This window comes from Copadichromis virginalis, linkage group LG10, assembly GCF_057382275.1.
Source record: "Copadichromis virginalis isolate Kocher_CV1m ecotype Utaka linkage group LG10, C_Virginalis_male_GT1.1, whole genome shotgun sequence".
Taxonomy (NCBI): Eukaryota; Metazoa; Chordata; class Actinopteri; order Cichliformes; family Cichlidae; genus Copadichromis; species Copadichromis virginalis.
The window spans coordinates 16,207,032-16,227,770 of record NC_140627.1 but is presented as its reverse complement, the minus strand read 5'-3'; the positions used below and the strand labels follow the sequence as shown (position 1 = coordinate 16,227,770).

Below are 20,739 nucleotides of genomic sequence, written 5' to 3'. Positions count from 1 at the left end.
TCACTTTTTCTTTTTGACTGGAACAGCATGGTAAAGTAGGCCTAGGCTGCCATCTTGTGGCAGTGTGTTGTTACTACAACATATGAAATTGTGTTTCTATTGGAAATATAATTCAGCACCACTGAGCCGCTCTCTCAGTTACAAACTGAACCTGTTTCTTAGACATATAAATCACTAAGTACAGTGAAGCTTTTGGTTTTGTAAAAGTGTTTCTTATTCTAAATGCATGTTGATTTTTATCAGGGTGAAGAGCAGTTAGCAGTGCATTCATGGACATCTTTAAACTATTATTTGAAGAATCTTTGGTGATGATGGCATGAACTAGAAGCGCGAGCTCCAGGTGAGACTGCACAGAACAACAAGTGTCCTTAAACTGCATCAACTGATGACTTCTCACAATTTTATTCCACTGTGTGTTTTTATCATTGAACGTTTCTGTCTTCAGGTTTCTCTCAGACCAAGATTGAATGTGATGACAAGGGTGATGGATGGTGTGACATGTGCTGCTGGCCCACAGAACCAGGTGAGTATGCTGTCCATGTGCTCTGCAACAATGAGGACATCCAACACTCTCAGTTAAGATTAGTTTTCATGATTGTTGCCTCAAGGCCTGAGATCATGGTGGTGGGCTTGTGATGGACACACATGGCTGAAACCTCTCCTGTAGAGGCTAAGCCCAGGCTTGAAACCACTGGGGTGTTCGTTGGCGGGGGTGACGCGATGTCACTGGTATGCATGAATTTATTAAACAGTCCAATAACTCCAGCCTTACTCATCTTGTCCTTCAGATTCTTTATTTCTAGGATTTAACAGCAGCGCAGCGGTCACAAACTGTTTGCTTCCTCCCGATCAACAACACAGCTGCCGCTAATTACGTGTGTCTACCTTAAATATCTTCACAAACTCAAAATGTGACCTCTAGCACCAAACGCTTGCTGCAGTTGTTGGTGTCAGAGGTGACACACAAGGTATAGCACAGATGTCGTTATATTGCTCCAGCTGTGTATTGCTAGCTGTGGGGAGGCTTTTTATCTTGTTTACAGCATCTCTCCTGAGCAGGAAGCTCTGCCAGCCCAGCTCGGCTCTGAGCCAGACGTTATAGTATGAGTGGACCAAGATGATGGTGCTTCCCATCACACTCCACTCGCCAAATACACTCTCTGATACACCACAGCACACGGCAACCTGGTGAGGTAACAAATCACTGACAGTGAGGCAGAGACAGTGCTGATGCATTACATGACAGTGTTGGTTTACAGTCAGAACTTAGCAAAGAGTTGCTGTACGTGTGTGTGACACATACCAGAACCTCCAGCAATCTGTAGGTCCCATTTACACAATATATGACTTCATCCATGTTCTCCACTGGAGCTTTATGAAACTCCTCCACCATGAAGAGAACAACAGGTCAACAGAGTGCCAAGCACCTGGCGGTAGAGTGTTTCAGAGTTATTATGGAATTAAAAAACAAGCAAATATACATGTTTAATTATTATTGGCCTGAACTGTTTGGGTAGAGCAAGTTTAAACTATTTAATTTAATGTTTTTGCACACTGCGATGCGGTTGTGTGTTACCTGGAGAGAGGTGAGGATTGAGGAGGAGATGATGATGAGAAGCCAGAAGTCCGTGTGGAAGAACTGGCAGATCATAAAAGCCATGTACGCTGGAAAGATCAGCAGGAAGGGACAGAGAGAAACTGCACGGAAGTGCTTCCACAAACTCCTACGGGACGGGCAGCAAAACCAGCGTATGAGAAAGCAGTCAGGTTGATAACAGGCTTTGCAAACACACATTCAGTCAGATTACATTTATTGATGTCAAAAAGACAAACTGCCTGTTTAAGAATGAAGAAAGAAGGACAGTACACCGTAGTATTACTTAACTTATGATGTTAGCATGAGTTGTACTGATGACCATAGATAATGAATTCTGTGATAATTAACTAACTGCCCATAGTTATTAATAGTTGTTTATGATCAGTAAAAAATAAAACAAACAGTGGGACACAGAGTTTTCTTAAAAATAAACACATGAAAAAAGTCTTTGGTATATTATCTTAATTGCCTCTAGATGCTCCCAGGGCTAGGACTCAGCTATCTCCAGCATGGACTGCAGGATGGAAGCAACAACAATAAAGAGGATGATAGAGAGGAGGAAGGCTCTGTGGATGACCTGCAGCTCAATGAGGCCAGTTTGGACAGCAAGGATTAGCAAGGTGATCCCTTCAGTCATCCCCCTGCACAGAGAGGAAACAAATTAGAGCAACACACCACAATTATATGCCTTGGCTTTGCACTCAAGTTGGAGATCATATACACGTTTATCCAGACTTGACCTTTGGGTATACAATGTCAATTATTTTATCCTATTAGACAGTTGTGTGAAATGCAGACATCCTTAAAGAACAGTGTAGTAGCGGCCGGTAATAAACCAGTCCTCATAAAGGAACAGTGCTCTTTAATGAATTCAGCACAGACTTTACATCGTAGAGGTAACAGGGAGACACAACAAGTTATCAGTTAGCCATCTAACTATACTCTAACTCTAAAACTTTTCCAACTCCACTTTACTCTTATTTCACGACACCACCCTCTAGTGGTGCAATATGGTACGATCATTACAGGACAACATCTCTCTCTTTATGAAAAGAGTTCACCAAATAGCGTAGTACAGAAATAAAGTAATTCACTGTTTAGCAAGTCACACATACACTTGTGAACTTAAATGTCGCAATAGTTATACCATCAGAATACTACAACTAGCAAAGTTTAATAAGCCTGAAACTATATTGCACTCCTACGTAAAATGAAAAGAAATTATTATTCCAGTTTTTCCATGACAATTTTTTCTTAGTGCATTGGTGGCAGAAAATCAGTTCTTTTTAAACTCAAGATAGAACAAGTAATAACATTTCTCTAATGTTCTTTTTCAAGCAACCTATTATGCTACAATATAGTCTTTGTGCCAGCGAGGCTTGTACTTGACGCGTGGCAGTCTTCTGGCAGTAGGTGAGCCAGTCTGAGTGTGGTGCAGCCTAGCAGCTCAGTAGGTAGAGTGGTGGCCCCATGATCGGAAGGTCGGGGGTTCGACTCCACTAAACGGCTACCCTGAGGTACCCCTGAGCAAGGTACCGTCCCTACACACTGCTCCCCGGGCGCTGCACTGGTGGCTGCCCACTGCTTCACTGGGTGAATGGGTTAAATGCAGAGGAACTATTTCCCTATGGGGACTAACAAGCTCACTTTACACTTTACTTACTTTTACACAGTGTCAGCGTTCTTTTCAGTCACTGGGCGACAGCGTGCTAGATGAGTGGCATTCCAACTCTTTCCATCACTCAGCAAGAAGGCATTCAAGCCTTTGGCTTTTGTTACTGTTACAGGAGGGGTAAATCTGGGATGTCCTTTGGGAACATGGTGGGGTTTCCTTATCCTCACACTCTCTCCTGGTAGAAAAGAAGGTTTCCGTGCGTGACGCCTACCATCAGTGTAACGTTGCATTTTCAACTGATATTTCTGAACTGAGTGACGTGCAACGTATCCAGTGGAGACACAGCAGGAGGCAAAGGGAGTACATCCAGTATAGTACGCATCTTCCTGCCACACAGGAGTTCTTAGGGAGAGGGAAGTAGAGGGAAGTAGTTGCATGCGGTGTTGCACAGTAAACTTGAAGCCAATCCAGCACAGTCGCCTTCCATGGTTTCGACTGCTGGATTGATGTCTGGATACAGGTGCGGAGAACACGTCCTACTGTATTTCAGTACCCCCAATGCATGACAACTAATGTGACCAGATCCAAATAAACGTAGGACCAAATAAATGTGGGACAAAGTGCAGTGACTATAAGGGAGAATGACATGGACATGTTACTCGTACTGAGCAATGGGTTAAAAATGTGCTATATCTGACTCAAACACACACACAATATGTAAGCTAAAGCTTGAGAATCAACCACTCCGTATCGCCATATAACCCCAACAGACCACTTCAGTCTCAGAGTGCTGGCTTACTCATGGTTCCTTGGGCATTTGAAAGTAGAAAGGGAGGCAGAGTCTTTGGCTTTCAAGCCTCTCTTCTATGGAACCAGCTCCCAGTTTGGATTCGGGAGATTTTGTTACCCTGCAATAGGTTTATGGTTCTGGGGGCTTTCCATGATACACAGAGTGTTTCTTCTTCACTCATCTTTTTTCGCTCTCCTTGTATTTGTACACTACTCTGCATCATTAAATATTAATACTTTCTGTCTCTCTCCCACAGCCTGTCTTTGTCCTGTCTCCCTCCAGTCATTCACACACACACACAGGGTCAGTTCAAGTGGCTGCCCCTCCGTGAACTTGGTTCTGCTGGAGGTTTCTTCCTGTAAAAGGAGAGCTTTTCCTTCCCACTGTCGCCAAGTGCTAATTGTTGGGGTTTTCTATGTGTTATTGTAGGGTTCTTACCTTACAGTATAAAGCACCTTGAGGAGGTTGTTCTTGTGATCTGGCGGTATATCAATAAAATTGAATTGACTGTGAAGCACAAATATGCTGTATTTATTTAAATTTCTTTCTCTCTCTCTTTTTTTAGTATACACACTTCTGTAGTCCCCCTTAATCTGGACATAACTGTTGAAAGTGTCATCTATTTCACATGCTATCCGATGGTTAAGTGATGACGTGACAAATCCTACTTCCGGGCCTAAAGTAGTCTGCGTTTAATATGGCTTTTGTGTTGTTAACATGTTTAATGTTTTGTATTTTCTTCTATTTGATCTCAAAAAGCTCCTAAAACAGTCAGTGATCACTGTTGACCTCCCTCGGCTTTTATTACCGCTAATCATTTATTTAAGCTCAGTTTTTAAAACCTTAGAATGTAAATGCAGCCCAGCCCATGCAGCAGTATATGAATGACTAACCTCGTATTGTGGATGGATTATCTCAGTTGTTCTCCTGGCTGAAGTTTGGTCCTTTTACAGCATCCTGCCATGCGATTACATTTGTTCCTGACCACCGAGAAAACTCACGTTAACTTTTATCGAGTGGGAAAAAAGTTAGCTTGTTTATATTATGCTAACATAGCTGTGTTGCTAGCGGTCACGTAGCACATCATTATATAACAGCTAGCCCAACTTCAGTAACCCTACAAACGTCACTGCTGTTTAGCTTTCTGTCTTCATTTATGTTGGAAGTGATAGCAGAGCTGTACATTTTCATTTGTTTCCAAAACCCGGCAGTCAGGACATGCTATATTGTATTTAGATAGAAGCTAGCGAGCTAACTCCCTGCTAACTTCTAACTCCGTTAAATGTCATAAATTCCGTTTTTATGGATGCCTGGATGTTAAACTCAATTGTTACACCTGGTAGAGCAGAACGCTGATCATTTTATTAAAGATGAAAGACTTTAGACAGTTTTTCAACGCTTAGTAATGCCATAGTTATCGTTTGATATATGGACCTGCAGCAGAGTTTAGGTCCAGACACGGCTAGTGACGTCAGACTGAACAAGGAGACGACTAAGCTCCAGTTACATCAGTGCAAGTAAACAAACAATATATATAAGAAGAGTAAGAAAATAAATATACACTTTAGGACTAGGGATAAAGGGATCAATAACAATTTAAAATTTACAGTTTGATGATTTAAAGTCTCACACACAACCGAAAGGGGAGGAGGGGGCGGCTGCTTCCAAATAGAGCGCATTTCATTCATAATGTTGTAAATCCAAGCCCATTATGTATTCATGATTTGAATCCTGGGTTGTGTGAAATCTCAGAAATGCACCCTAGACAAAGTGAATCTGTGAAAGGTGTGTTAGATCATGTTGTGGTGATCCTTGGGTTGAGGGATGGGTGTTCATACTGCAGTGCAAAATTAAAACCAATGGAAGATGGACAAGAAAAGTTCAAAGCCATCAGGTCTTCAGTTTAGAAAAAAGAGAAAAGAAGAGGAGGAGAAACGAGCAAAAGATACAGGTAAGCAGATGTGTCATTGGATAATGGCAGGTCATCCTGAAACAATCAGAATCAAAATACTTTATTAATCCCTAAGGAAATTATGTGGATTACAGTTGCTCCAAGAAGAAATGGTAAAAATAGTAACAGTAACGGACTAAACTCCAAACAATACATTATATTACAGATTTTAATATTAATTAGTCATTGTCAATTGTTGATTTGTTCTGTTCTCATTGTATGACGAATTATGATGGCTGTTTGGTAGCCGTTTGCATACTATGCATACTCTCTCTCTCTCTCTTCATATGTGTGTGTGTGTGTGTGTACAACAGCTTTATGTTAATGTACAAATATGTTTATGTGGTTTCCATGGTTTTTGCATCTTCTTTAAGTGCGCGTCAGTCCATCTCGGAATTCGACAAGACTGGTAAGCTCTCAACTTGCTCTCCGTCTGATATGATCAGGGTTTTTTGTGTGTTTTCTTGAGGTTTTGCGACGCTGCGTGTTAAAGGCCTAGCAGCCGTCATTTAGCCAATGTGAGCCACTCTGTAAGAGCAGGTGGGAGGGAACAGCTGCTTCTGTTGTAAACGTGCTTCCGACTTGGAAATTTCCTCGGTCGAGTGGGTTATCTGGCATTTCCCCTCTTGAGTTTTCTAAACACTAATTTTTGTCGATATTTTAAGTTTGTTAGTTGGACAGAGTTAAATTAGATGTCGAAAGTTACTCTTGTCTACTGGTGTTTGTTATTTAAAAGGAATCTGACAAGATGATTCAAATAAAAACAAACGGTCAAAAACTAATATTTGGCTCTCACTTATGCTAGTCTGTTTTTGAATGTAAACAAATCATCCAATCTAACACAATTTCTGATACTTGTTTGCTGAAAGTTTAGGCGATGGTATGAGGGCAGTGTTTAATATAGCGTTATTTAACTATAAGCTATAAGAGACTTAGAGCTTTTTATTGTCATTGTGCAGTTTTTTGCACATCGAAATTGGGTATAATCTGTTAATGTGGCTTTTGTATTTAGTTGTTGTTGCCCAAACTCACTGTACTGCTACCTAACCAGTGTAGGATTGATGTAGTATTTAAGTTTTCTTTCCCTTTCCCTTTTTCCAAAATAACAATGAGTTGTTGTTGTTTTTTTTGTTTTGTTTTGTTTTCAGTTCATAAACGTATGTGTCTATGTTCCTAATGCAGCTATGAACAATGACCATAGTTGACAGATCTTCAGAAAAGTCTGACCACGAGTCAGCCGGACTCGGACCTGGAGCTGCTGTGTACAACAGTACACCCTCCTCTGAGGACCAGCCCAAGGACCAAGGGGCTGGTCCTCAGAGTACACCCTCCTCTGAGGACCAGCCCAAGGACCAAGGGGCTGGTCCTCAGAGTACACCCTCCTCTGAGGACCAGCCCAAGGACCAAGGTCAGAGCAAAGCCTGGCTTTTTTTCAAAATGTCTTTTTAAGCTGTTTGAAGATTTTTATTGTCAGACAGAATAGTTTTCCAACCAGTTTTAGCAAATATGGAACCACACTTTTTAGCCATTATTTACCCATATTTGTCAGAATTGGTTTTAGTAACGTACAGCTAATCTTTTTGCTTCTGCTTTCACACAAGTTTGACAACTGCTTTTGTGGGTGTTGTGTTGCTGCTTCCCTTCTCCGTTCATTCATCCAGTTATGTAATGCATCCAGCTTTGCATGATCAGTCACTTCAGCTCGTGATGCAATTGCTGTTTTTATATAAAGACCGGCAGCCCAACTTGTTTAGCAGAAACAAAGGAGAAGGCAAATTGTCCTATCTTTCTTCCTGAGGCTGTTTAGGAGTTTTTCACAGTGGCCAGAATCACATTATATAACTGTTAATAGTTGTAGCTATTACTGTGATGTCCTGACATGACTTTGCCATGTGCCAGTGTGTGGTTGTATAAGTAAGGTGGCATTAAATTATCTCCTTTTTAAAATGTATTGAAACAGATTTTTAGTAATAATTGTGGCTCTGTGTGTCAGTGATCAACAGTGGCGATGGAATTGACTTGCCCCAGAAGGTGCTGTTCTCACCAGATCGGCTCAGCCTAAATTGGGCCCAGGTTCACCTCATTGGTGCAGGCCTCCAGAACATGGGGAACACCTGCTTCCTCAACTCAGCCCTGCAGTGTCTCAGCTACACCCCTCCTTTAGCAAACTACATGCTGACGCGGGAGCACTCCAAAACATGTAAGTTTATTTCACCAACAGTGGTGTTACGCAGTCCTGCGCTGATTCTCACATTGTATCACTCCTTACTCACTCAGTATTTTGTCTCTGTCTCTGCTGCAGGTCATGAGCCAGGGTTCTGTATGATGTGTACCATGCAAAACCACATCATTCAGGTTTTTACCAACTCTGGGAATGTCATTAAGCCCATTGGTGTACTCAATGAGCTTGGGTGTAAGTGGATGACTGTTGTTGCTGTGCTCTGTGCAAAGTGTTTACCTATATTTTAATGATAGGAGGCGCTGTGTGACTGTTTACCTTTTGTAATTTTGGAGGGAAATAATCTGGAGGGATTTTGAATTCTGTTTTTAAATAAGTGTAAACTTGCATTTAACTGTGGTATCCTTTACAATAATTCACCTCCTGCTTTGTTTTTTGGTTCTGTTTTTCCTCGTTCCCCTCACACAGGGATTGCAAACCACTTCAGCTATGGAAGCCAGGAAGATGCTCATGAATTCCTGCGGTGCACAGTGGATGCTATGCAAAGGTCCTGCTTACCTGGAACCAAGTGAGTGTCATTTTACATTGCATGCATTCTAAACAAGTTAAACACACAAAAATATTTTTACTTGGGCTTGACAGTGTTTGCACTTTATTATGTAGTAAGATCCATAATTAGCTACGTAGAGGTAACACCGTGACAGTAGGAGAATATGAAATAAATCCTTTATCCTGTTTTTCAGGAAGTGCAGTTTATACTAGTTCCTTTTAACTATTAATGCTTCAATTGCTGAGAGTATTTTTCAGAAATGCAGATTCCTCAGTCTCTTGCCTGACTGACACCTCAGTTTACATACTAGGCAAGCCACTTGATATAATACCTCATTATTATATCAAGTTTTTTAATGAACTTGACTGCTCCAACACAGAAAGTATTCTTACACTGGGTGTGGTAGCTTGTTTTGGTAACAGGGCTTGAAAAGATCAGAAGCGGCTTAAACGTGTAGTAAAACAGGTGTCTGGGATTATGGCAGAGAGCTGCCAGACTTAGTGTCTAGTATAGATTTCTTCTGAGGCAACAGGGTAAGCAGTGTGAGCAGGAGCACTCAACCCCTCAGGTCATCTCTTATTCACCCTAATGGCATTAGTGCTATTATTGCAGCAGCAAAATTCAGAAAATCCAGGTTTTTCTATGTGTTACTATAGAGCTTCGAAGTCTATGTGCACATTTAACCAAAACTACACGTTTAACAGATGCACTGGGCTGAGTGTTGTGCTTCTTGTTAGACTCCTAAAAATAATTTATTAATTCATTTATTTTTTTAAGAACCTAAAGTGTCAATTCTCATCAAATCAATTCTTCCCGTGTAGCAGCAGATGGCCTCTTAAGTAATTAATCGTGCTCCAATTCCTCCTATTGTCTTTTCTGCTACTTGAATACTGTAAAGTGATTGTCTGGTTCCAAAATGCTAAAAAATAAATGGTCAGTCAGTTAACTGTTGCACTGTCCTTATTAGTTAACTTTTGTGCTTTATCTTTTTATTATAGATTGGACAGGCAAACGCAGGCAACCTCTTTCATCCATCAAGTGTTTGGCGGGTACCTAAGATCCAGAGGTAAGTCACTGTTTTTTAAGGTTTGATTTATTTTTCTTTTATTTGTCTTTTTATGTCTTACAGCTTGTGTGATACTCATAGCACTGATTTCTGTTTCAGTTAAATGTTTAAACTGCAAAGCTGTCTCAGATACATTTGACCCTTTTCTGGATGTCACTCTGGAAATTAAGGTAATTGGACAACATTCAAAGTGACGTTGCTACTATGTATTCTCTGCATTATGGAGTGTGAGGTTTTTCCTCTCTCTCTCTGTTCATATAGACTGCTCCAAATGTCTCCAAAGCTCTGGAGCAGTTTGTCAAGCCAGAACAGCTGGGTGGTGAAAATGCTTACAAATGCACCAAGTAAGTCAAAGAGATGCCAAACCATGATGAGTTTTAGTGTTTAGGTGTGATTTTTGTCAACAAGCTGAATGTTTGTTTCCTTCAGGTGCAACAAAATGGTAACGGCCTCAAAAAGATTTACAATCCATCGCAGCGCCAATGTGCTCACCATCTCACTCAAACGCTTTGCAGACTTCAGTGGAGGCAAAATCACAAAGGCAAATGGCCAATAGTGTCTGCTTAAGTCATAAAGATACATGACAGATGCTTTGTTTTATTATAAAACAGGATATTTGCATGTAATGTTTGAATTTTTTTGTTTGGTGGTCATCAGGATGTGAAGTATTTGGAGCATCTGGATCTGCGGCCCTTCATGTCGCAGTCCCACGGGGAGCCCCAGCTCTACAGGCTGTATGCTGTGCTGGTTCACTCTGGATTGAGTTGTCATACTGGACACTATTTCTGCTATATTAAGGTACTGGCTGTGCCCGAATCTGTTTGAATGCTGCTGTTGCGTAGTACAAACAAACAAACACCATAAACAACACATTTCAGCAGAAAACTACTTTGTATGCATTGAAAGAAAGAAAAAAAAGACCCCTATATAACCATAAGATTCTTCTTTTTAGCTCAAATTCAATTCAGAAACTGAATCTGCTGTGTCACATCTCTCTCATTCTGTCTCACAGGCCAGCAATGAGCAGTGGTTTCAGATGAATGACTCGTCCGTGTCAGTCAGTGACATTAGCACTGTTCTCAACCAGCAGGCCTATGTCCTCTTCTACATCAAGTGAGTAAACATCGGTATTTTTAAACATTCTAGGCTTATTCCTTCAGTAGAACTTTTCCCATCATTATTTAATAATGTAGACATGTTTATTCTCACTTTTCTTGTAGAAAATGTATTATTATAACCTAATGTTATAATGTTGATGCTTTGTCATGGTTAATATTCTTTTTTCCATGTCATCAGGTGCACAGATGTGGGAAAAACTGGGGACTACAGCCACTTGAACCATAACGCTGGCATATCTGGTCAGGCATCTCCCCAGCCGGTGGTGAGCCCAGGCACCATCGCCACCATGCCTCACAACAGTGTTGGCTTCATAGGTCCCCAGCTGCCACCACACATGAACAAGGTACTTCCTCACCTGAGGGTACTGATAATGTTGTTGTTTTTGTTAAACCCAGTGTTTCATGCAAAATACATTTGTACCTTTCAATTGTGTCTGTTTGAAAAGAATGAAATGATATCATATATTCCTTATTGGCCTACATTTGTACAAAATTCCAAATTATATACACAAAGTCATAGAAATCACTGCTCCAATTGGTCATCATGATTTTAATATTCTCTTTTTCCATAACAATGAAATACGCCTTGGACAAATATGACACGTCAATATTTCATTAGTGTTGTCACATCACATCCTGTAAGCATCGTCTGTCTGTGTCCTTTCTCTGGAAATTAATATTTCCAGCCAATATAGGCAATCCATCAACATGGCTGGAGAGTTGGTAGTTATATACAGTCTGTATAAGTGTGGTTAATCCAATGAAGATTTGTAAGGAGATGGCAGTTACTGTGAATTTACAGCAGTTACACAGTGATTAGTAATAAACAGAGCCAGTGAGAGTGAGTGGATATAAGAAAGTCAGTGACTCAGGTGTGTCGATTGGTTCTGTTTGTGAGACTGGAGGAGACGTAGAAATCTTTTGTTTTAAATCTTAGTTAGGAAGATTCCTGTTTGAAAACAAGCACTTTTTGTGAGAAATACAAGAAGTACATCTGCAGAAAGCACACAGTTACATTCTGTCCATCATGTGGACAAAATCGAAAATGTTGAGCATTGAAAAACTGAGAACGTTGGGCAAGTTCAAAATACGTGTTTGTAAGAACGAAAAACCAAATTGTTCCTAAAATAGTTATGGAAAGTCACTGTTGTATGTCTGTGTTCTACATGTTTATCTGATGGAAAATAAAGGTGCTATTGTTTTATTGCAGTTTCTTGACAATTCTGAGTGGATTTACACAGTATGGGTCAAAATGACCCGCAACAAAATCAATGTCACTTTTTTGTTTTTCAACATAATACAAGGGTTAATTTCCAAAACTTCCATATGATCTTCAATTTGTAGCAGATCCACTATCACACAGCAGCTGGAGCAGTTTCAAATGGAGGTCAGTCCACTGCTGCCACCTGTGGCCAAATACCACAGCCTACTACTAGATTAACTTGCTATGATGACATTGAGTAGAGGCTGAGTGGCTGCACTTACCCCTGGTACATCCAAATCTACCCACAAACATGTTGAAAGATGCAATGGCAGCAATGTGGCTTGTCAACACTGAAAACAATCAGTAAGCAAAGACAACAGGGATCACTTTTTTCTGTTTATTTAACATGCACAACATTTGTAGTCGCCTTCTGCACAGGGGAAGTCCACACACACTGTGTGGTACCACTTTCCACAGAAGGTGCATTCAATCTACAAGACTGAATGAGAAAGTCAGGGTCATTGTCTGACTGTTTATTACTAATCACTGTGTAACTGCTGTACATTCACAGTAACTGCCATCTCCTTACAAATGTTTATTAGATTAACCACACTTATACAGACTGTATATAACAACCAACTCTAAAATGTTTGTTCGCAGAGAAAAGACACAGACTACGGTAACGACATGTGATGTTACAAAACTAGTGAAATATTAGTGTCATTTCATTCATTTCAAAGGTTTATTTGCATGACGCACAAACAGACACAATTGAAAGGTACAAATGTATTGTGCATGAAACGAATTCAGACGTGCTGCAGATGTGTGTCACAAGTTGATCTGGCTGTAGGCTGTGGCACTTGGCCAGTGGTGGCACTGGTTGACTCGAGTCCATGTTAGTGCACACAAAGTAAACTGCTCGCTTTAGTTGTGAAGCAAAAACGCTGAATTCGGAGAAACAAACCGTGTGAGGGGAACGATAACGACAACAAGAGTCTCCCGATCGTTTACTCTTGTTGTCCTGTGAACAACATCGGCATGGTGTTAATTGTTTGCTGTTTTCGCGATCGCGTCGCGCATGAGGATAACCCTAGGTAAACTCGCCACATTTTTAAACATTTTGTTGTTCAACAGCATCAAGACTGACGGAGTGTGTTTGAGATAACCTCACAAGTGTCACAGATGACACATTTGGCGTTTTTTTGCTAGTCTGTAGGTAGCAGCTCCTGAAACGGAAGTCTGCCACACATCTGTTCGACTAACGCCAGTTGATCTAAACGCCAGTAGATCTGGAACACCGGCAGCCTCGCCTCTGTCAGTGCGCCTCAGGGCGGCTGTGGCTACAATTTAGCTTGCCATCACCAGTGTGTGTGAATGGGTGGATGACTGAACGTGTAAAGTGCTTTGGGGTCCTTAGGGACTAAGTAAAGCGCTATACAAATACAGGCCATTTACTTAATGCTGAAATCTAATCTATTGTATTAAATGGGTATGCTTGTAGTTTGGGTAATTTTGTTATGTCAACAAGTTCTGTTTTAAAACTTAATCTCTTGTTAACTGTTCAGATTGCTGAGGTGATTGATGATCGACCTGAGGAAGTGAAACAGATGGAAGTTTTTAGGACCAGCAACAGATGGAAAGCAATTGGAGGTAAATAAGAAGTCACAGAAGTAGGGGGGGATTTGTGCAATATTAAGTTAAGACTGTTGTTTACTATAGTTTTACTTCCTCTCCTAAAAGTGGATCAAAATGATGACACAGAGGAAGGAAATGGAAAAGAACATCAAAATACAGAGGCTGGCTCATTAAGCAGAGGTCGACATGACTCACCCGAGTTGTCTTCAAAGAGAAGAGGACAGGATTCTCCTGTCAAAAAGACCCGGCATGACTCTCCAGACATCTCTCCACCAAAGAGAAGTCGGAAGTACTCTCCGGATGTCTCTCCTCACAGGACAAGACGTCACGACTCTCCTGATGTCTCTCCTCCCAGGACTAGACCTCACGACTCTCCAGATGTCTCTCCTCCCAGGAGAAGACGTCATGACTCTCCAGATGTCTCTCCTCCCAGGACTAGACCTCACGACTCTCCAGATGTCTCTCCTCCCAAGAGAAGACGCCACGACTCTCCAGATGTCTCTCCTCCCAGGACTAGACCTCACGACTCTCCAGATGTCTCTCCTCCCAGGAGAAGACGTCATGACTCTCCAGATGTCTCTCCTCCCAGGACTAGACCTCACGACTCTCCAGATGTCTCTCCTCCCAGGAGAAGACGTCATGACTCTCCAGATGTCTCTCCTCCCAGGACTAGACCTCATGACTCTCCAGATGTCTCTCCTCCCAAGAGAAGACGTCACGACTCTCCTGTTGTCTCTCCTCCCAAGAGAAGACGTCATGACTCTCCAGATGTCTCTCCTCACAGGACTAGACCTCACGACTCTCCAGATGTCTCTCCTCCCAGGAGAAGACGTCACGACTCTCCTGATGTCTCTCCTCACAGGACTAGACCTCACGACTCTCCAGATGTCTCTCCTCCCAGGAGAAGACGTCATGACTCTCCAGATGTCTCTCCTCCCAGGACTAGACATCACAACTCTCCAGATGTCTCTCCTCCCAAGAGAAGACGTCACGACTCTCCTGATGTCTCTCCTCCCAGGAGAAGACGTCATGACTCTCCAGATGTCTCTCCTCCCAAGAGAAGACGTCACGACTCTCCAGATGTCTCTCCTCCCAGGAGAAGACGCCATGACTCCCCAGACTTGTCACCACCAAGACAGTGTTCAGGAAAGTCAGAAAAAATGCAAAGTAAAGGTGAGTGATCCATTTAAATTGTAAAGTGGAATCTGGTGTGGCATATGAATAAAAGTAAAAAGCAGAGACCCATTTAACATGAGTTTTGAATTGAAATTTATTTTAAAGACATAGCTTGATCTAATAATAAATCTTTAATTTTTGTCCAAAAGGCATTACAAAATGAAAATTAACAAATTAACTGTGTCTTTGTCAGATTCAGCCTCCAACAAAAGCAAGCTCAGCTCATCCTTGTTAAGTAAAAAACGCTCACCGGATCCTCATCGGTCAGCGGTGGCTAAGAAGGGTCAGAATAGACATGATTCAGACTCGGATCCGTCTCCCCCGAGGAAAAGGCCCCTGAAGGGAAACGCCTCAGACTCCGACCAATCTCCCCCAAGGAGGCCCTCAAAAACTAAACGGGGCTCAGACTCTGACCAGTCTCCACCCAGGGGGCAGCCACCGAGTGGAAGGGACTCGGATGGAGATTTGTCACCGCCTCGTAGGCCAGGCCAGTCACAGGTAAGCAGACTGTGTTGGAACAAAGATTAATGTCAAATCCGATTTCACTCAAATGTTATATTTTTCAATTGTCTTTTTTTTTTTTATAACCAGGGCCAAAGGATGCTATCTGGTGGAAAGGCAGGCCTGGTTTCTGTGGACATTTTAAGGAAAGAGCAAAAGGAGAACAGACGCAGAGAAAAACACAATCAGCCACTTGAAGGTTTCATCAACTTTTCTCTCTTAAGATTTTTTTACACCCATTGATTGAAGAGCTTCATACAGCTTTGCATCTCATTTCAGCTTATCATCTATATTGTCGTATTTTATTTAGTCCTAAAGTTAAATAATGAAGTTTCTACATACTTACCCATTCATCCCCTTTGACCAGATGAATCGCGTAAGGCTCAGACGATTTTCAGAGACAAAAGTGGCAAAAGGAGGGATCTGGATTCAGAGAGAAATGAACAGAAAAAGAAAGCTGGTGAAAAAGCGGCAAGAGACGAGAAATACGCTCAGTGGGGAAAACGGTAAATGTGCATGATCATTTCAAATATCACAGTTTATGTGATTATATCCACATAAAAAATTATAAAAGTGGTTCAATGGTTTATGTTAAAATGTATGTATAGGTTGGCACAGATCCAGATGCATCACCAGAAACTTAAGGAAGCGCTGCGCGAAGCCCTTAAGCCACTTCAGGATCTTGACCGCATGTTGAGAGAACAGGAAAGAGAAGGCGATCCTATGGCTGCAATGCGCAGGCGTAAAAAGGACCGTGGCACAAAAACACAAGATATTTAACTCAAAGAGAAGAGGACAGGATTCTCCTGTCAAAAAGACCCGGCATGACTCTCCAGACATCTCTCCACCAAAGAGAAGTCGGAAGTACTCTCCGGATGTCTCTCCTCACAGGACAAGACGTCACGACTCTCCTGATGTCTCTCCTCCCAGGACTAGACCTCACGACTCTCCAGATGTCTCTCCTCCCAGGAGAAGACGTCATGACTCTCCTGATGTCTCTCCTCCCAGGACTAGACCTCACGACTCTCCAGATGTCTCTCCTCCCAGGAGAAGACGTCATGACTCTCCAGATGTCTCTCCTCCCAGGACTAGACCTCACGACTCTCCAGATGTCTCTCCTCCCAGGAGAAGACGTCATGACTCTCCAGATGTCTCTCCTCCCAGGACTAGACCTCATGACTCTCCAGATGTCTCTCCTCCCAAGAGAAGACGTCACGACTCTCCTGTTGTCTCTCCTCCCAAGAGAAGACGTCATGACTCTCCAGATGTCTCTCCTCACAGGACTAGACCTCACGACTCTCCAGATGTCTCTCCTCCCAGGAGAAGACGTCACGACTCTCCTGATGTCTCTCCTCACAGGACTAGACCTCACGACTCTCCAGATGTCTCTCCTCCCAGGAGAAGACGTCATGACTCTCCAGATGTCTCTCCTCCCAGGACTAGACATCACAACTCTCCAGATGTCTCTCCTCCCAAGAGAAGACGTCACGACTCTCCTGATGTCTCTCCTCCCAGGAGAAGACGTCATGACTCTCCAGATGTCTCTCCTCCCAAGAGAAGACGTCACGACTCTCCAGATGTCTCTCCTCCCAGGAGAAGACGCCATGACTCCCCAGACTTGTCACCACCAAGACAGTGTTCAGGAAAGTCAGAAAAAATGCAAAGTAAAGGTGAGTGATCCATTTAAATTGTAAAGTGGAATCTGGTGTGGCATATGAATAAAAGTAAAAAGCAGAGACCCATTTAACATGAGTTTTGAATTGAAATTTATTTTAAAGACATAGCTTGATCTAATAATAAATCTTTAATTTTTGTCCAAAAGGCATTACAAAATGAAAATTAACAAATTAACTGTGTCTTTGTCAGATTCAGCCTCCAACAAAAGCAAGCTCAGCTCATCCTTGTTAAGTAAAAAACGCTCACCGGATCCTCATCGGTCAGCGGTGGCTAAGAAGGGTCAGAATAGACATGATTCAGACTCGGATCCGTCTCCCCCGAGGAAAAGGCCCCTGAAGGGAAACGCCTCAGACTCCGACCAATCTCCCCCAAGGAGGCCCTCAAAAACTAAACGGGGCTCAGACTCTGACCAGTCTCCACCCAGGGGGCAGCCACCGAGTGGAAGGGACTCGGATGGAGATTTGTCACCACCTCGTAGGCCAGGCCAGTCACAGGTAAGCAGACTGTGTTGGAACAAAGATTAATGTCAAATCTGATTTCACTCAAATGTTATATTTTTCAATTGTCTTTTTTTTTTTTATAACCAGGGCCAAAGGATGCTATCTGGTGGAAAGGCAGGCCTGGTTTCTGTGGACATTTTAAGGAAAGAGCAAAAGGAGAACAGACGCAGAGAAAAACACAATCAGCCACTTGAAGGTTTCATCAACTTTTCTCTCTTAAGATTTTTTTACACCCATTGATTGAAGAGCTTCATACAGCTTTGCATCTCATTTCAGCTTATCATCTATATTGTCGTATTTTATTTAGTCCTAAAATTAAATAATGAAGTTTCTACATACTTACCCATTCATCCCCTTTGACCAGATGAATCGCGTAAGGCTCAGACGATTTTCAGAGACAAAAGTGGCAAAAGGAGGGATCTGGATTCAGAGAGAAATGAACAGAAAAAGAAAGCTGGTGAAAAAGCGGCAAGAGACGAGAAATACGCTCAGTGGGGAAAAGGGTAAATGTGCATGATCATTTCAAATATCACAGTTTATGTGATTATATCCACATAAAAAATTATAAAAGTGGTTCAATGGTTTATGTTAAAATGTATGTATAGGTTGGCACAGATCCAGATGCATCACCAGAAACTTAAGGAAGCGCTGCGCGAAGCCCTTAAGCCACTTGAGGATCTTGACCGCATGTTGAGAGAACAGGAAAGAGAAGGCGATCCTATGGCTGCAATGTGCAGGCGTAAAAAGGACCGTGGCACAAAAACACAAGATATTTAACTCAAAGAGAAGAGGACAGGATTCTCCTGTCAAAAAGACCCGGCATGACTCTCCAGACATCTCTCCACCAAAGAGAAGTCGGAAGTACTCTCCGGATGTCTCTCCTCACAGGACAAGACGTCACGACTCTCCTGATGTCTCTCCTCCCAGGACTAGACCTCACGACTCTCCAGATGTCTCTCCTCCCAGGAGAAGACGTCATGACTCTCCAGATGTCTCTCCTCCCAGGACTAGACCTCACGACTCTCCAGATGTCTCTCCTCCCAGGAGAAGACGTCATGACTCTCCTGATGTCTCTCCTCCCAGGACTAGACCTCACGACTCTCCAGATGTCTCTCCTCCCAGGAGAAGACGTCATGACTCTCCAGATGTCTCTCCTCCCAGGACTAGACCTCACGACTCTCCAGATGTCTCTCCTCCCAGGAGAAGACGTCATGACTCTCCAGATGTCTCTCCTCCCAGGACTAGACCTCATGACTCTCCAGATGTCTCTCCTCCCAAGAGAAGACGTCACGACTCTCCTGTTGTCTCTCCTCCCAAGAGAAGACGTCATGACTCTCCAGATGTCTCTCCTCACAGGACTAGACCTCACGACTCTCCAGATGTCTCTCCTCCCAGGAGAAGACGTCACGACTCTCCTGATGTCTCTCCTCACAGGACTAGACCTCACGACTCTCCAGATGTCTCTCCTCCCAGGAGAAGACGTCATGACTCTCCAGATGTCTCTCCTCCCAGGACTAGACATCACAACTCTCCAGATGTCTCTCCTCCCAAGAGAAGACGTCACGACTCTCCTGATGTCTCTCCTCCCAGGAGAAGACGTCATGACTCTCCAGATGTCTCTCCTCCCAGGAGAAGACGTCATGACTCTCCAGATGTCTCTCCTCCCAGGAGAAGACGTCATGACTCTCCAGATGTCTCTCCTCCCAGGAGAAGACGTCATGACTCTCCAGATGTCTCTCCTCCCAGGACTAGACATCACAACTCTCCAGATGTCTCTCCTCCCAAGAGAAGACGTCACGACTCTCCTGATGTCTCTCCTCCCAGGAGAAGACGTCATGACTCTCCAGATGTCTCTCCTCCCAAGAGAAGACGTCACGACTCTCCAGATGTCTCTCCTCCCAGGAGAAGACGCCATGACTCCCCAGACTTGTCACCACCAAGACAGTGTTCAGGAAAGTCAGAAAAAATGCAAAGTAAAGGTCAGTGATCCATTTAAATTGTAAAGTGGAATCTGGTGTGGCATATGAATAAAAGTAAAAAGCAGAGACCCATTTAACATGAGTTTTGAATTGAAATTTATTTTAAAGACATAGCTTGATCTAATAATAAATCTTTAATTTTTGTCCAAAAGGCATTACAAAATGAAAATTAACAAATTAACTGTGTCTTTGTCAGATTCAGCCTCCAACAAAAGCAAGCTCAGCTCATCCTTGTTAAGTAAAAAACGCTCACCGGATCCTCATCGGTCAGCGGTGGCTAAGAAGGGTCAGAATAGACATGATTCAGACTCGGATCCGTCTCCCCCGAGGAAAAGGCCCCTGAAGGGAAACGCCTCAGACTCCGACCAATCTCCCCCAAGGAGGCCCTCAAAAACTAAACGGGGCTCAGACTCTGACCAGTCTCCACCCAGGGGGCAGCCACCGAGTGGAAGGGACTCGGATGGAGATTTGTCACCACCTCGTAGGCCAGGCCAGTCACAGGTAAGCAGACTGTGTTGGAACAAAGATTAATGTCAAATCTGATTTCACTCAAATGTTATATTTTTCAATTGTCTTTTTTTTTTTTATAACCAGGGCCAAAGGATGCTATCTGGTGGAAAGGCAGGCCTGGTTTCTGTGGACATTTTAAGGAAAGAGCAAAAGGAGAACAGACGCAGAGAAAAACACAATCAGCCACTTGAAGGTTTCATCAACTTTTCTCTCTTAAGATTTTTTTACACCCATTGATTGAAGAGCTTCATACAGCTTTGCATCTCATTTCAGCTTATCATCTATATTGTCGTATTTTATTTAGTCCTAAAATTAAATAATGAAGTTTCTACATACTTACCCATTCATCCCCTTTGACCAGATGAATCGCGTAACGCTCAGGCGATTTTCAGAGACAAAAGTGGCAAAAGGAGGGATCTGGATTCAGAGAGAAATGAACAGAAAAAGAAAGCTGGTGAAAAAGCGGCAAGAGACGAGAAATACGCTCAGTGGGGAAAAGGGTAAATGTGCATGATCATTTCAAATATCACAGTTTATGTGATTATATCCACATAAAAAATTATAAAAGTGGTTCAATGGTTTATGTTAAAATGTATGTATAGGTTGGCACAGATCCAGATGCATCACCAGAAACTTAAGGAAGCGCTGCGCGAAGCCCTTAAGCCACTTGAGGATCTTGACCGCATGTTGA

At 42.6% G+C, this 20,739-nt stretch overlaps 1 protein-coding gene and 1 long non-coding RNA gene across 3 annotated transcripts; one reads left to right on the top strand and one right to left on the bottom strand.

Annotated features, from left to right (window-relative positions):
• Window positions 1-788: 788 nt before the first annotated feature.
• On the bottom strand, window positions 789-5,548 carry LOC146700135 (uncharacterized). The gene is made up of 4 exons (XR_014922514.1): window positions 4,896-5,548; window positions 1,577-2,238; window positions 1,304-1,427; window positions 789-1,185 (listed from the first exon to the last, which is right to left on the bottom strand). It is a non-coding gene; the product is annotated as an uncharacterized LOC146700135 (long non-coding RNA).
• Window positions 5,534-18,358, top strand: LOC146700134 (uncharacterized). Of its 2 annotated transcripts, XM_085470204.1 has the most exons (20): window positions 5,534-5,953; window positions 6,328-6,362; window positions 7,136-7,361; window positions 7,947-8,153; window positions 8,256-8,366; window positions 8,601-8,700; window positions 9,681-9,748; window positions 9,848-9,918; window positions 10,010-10,092; window positions 10,178-10,289; window positions 10,406-10,546; window positions 10,761-10,861; window positions 11,045-11,210; window positions 13,636-13,720; window positions 13,811-14,369; window positions 16,271-17,052; window positions 17,249-17,553; window positions 17,647-17,755; window positions 17,924-18,062; window positions 18,165-18,358. In XM_085470204.1, exons 3-20 carry the CDS (start codon window positions 7,145-7,147, stop codon window positions 18,334-18,336), a joined length of 3,528 nt encoding a protein of 1,175 aa, XP_085326330.1. In that variant the 5' UTR covers window positions 5,534-5,953; window positions 6,328-6,362; window positions 7,136-7,144; the 3' UTR covers window positions 18,337-18,358. The 2 variants fall into 2 exon arrangements, with proteins under 2 accessions (XP_085326330.1, XP_085326329.1); XM_085470203.1 differs by lacking the exons at window positions 16,271-17,052; window positions 17,249-17,553; window positions 17,647-17,755; window positions 17,924-18,062; window positions 18,165-18,358 and adding exons at window positions 15,075-15,379; window positions 15,473-15,581; window positions 15,750-15,888; window positions 15,991-16,233 and having other exon boundaries at window positions 13,811-14,878.
• Window positions 18,359-20,739: the final 2,381 nt, after the last annotated feature.

Bases quoted from the DNA above. Each gene is read 5' to 3' on its own strand.
- LOC146700134 (XM_085470204.1), top strand. From the start codon at position 7,145: ATGACCATAGTTGACAGATCTTCAGAAAAGTCTGACCACGAGTCAGCC. The intron at 7,362-7,946 runs GTCAGAGCAAAG...TCTGTGTGTCAG, and splicing joins GGACCAGCCCAAGGACCAAG to TGATCAACAGTGGCGATGGA. The intron at 8,367-8,600 runs GTAAGTGGATGA...CCCCTCACACAG, and splicing joins TGTACTCAATGAGCTTGGGT to GGATTGCAAACCACTTCAGC.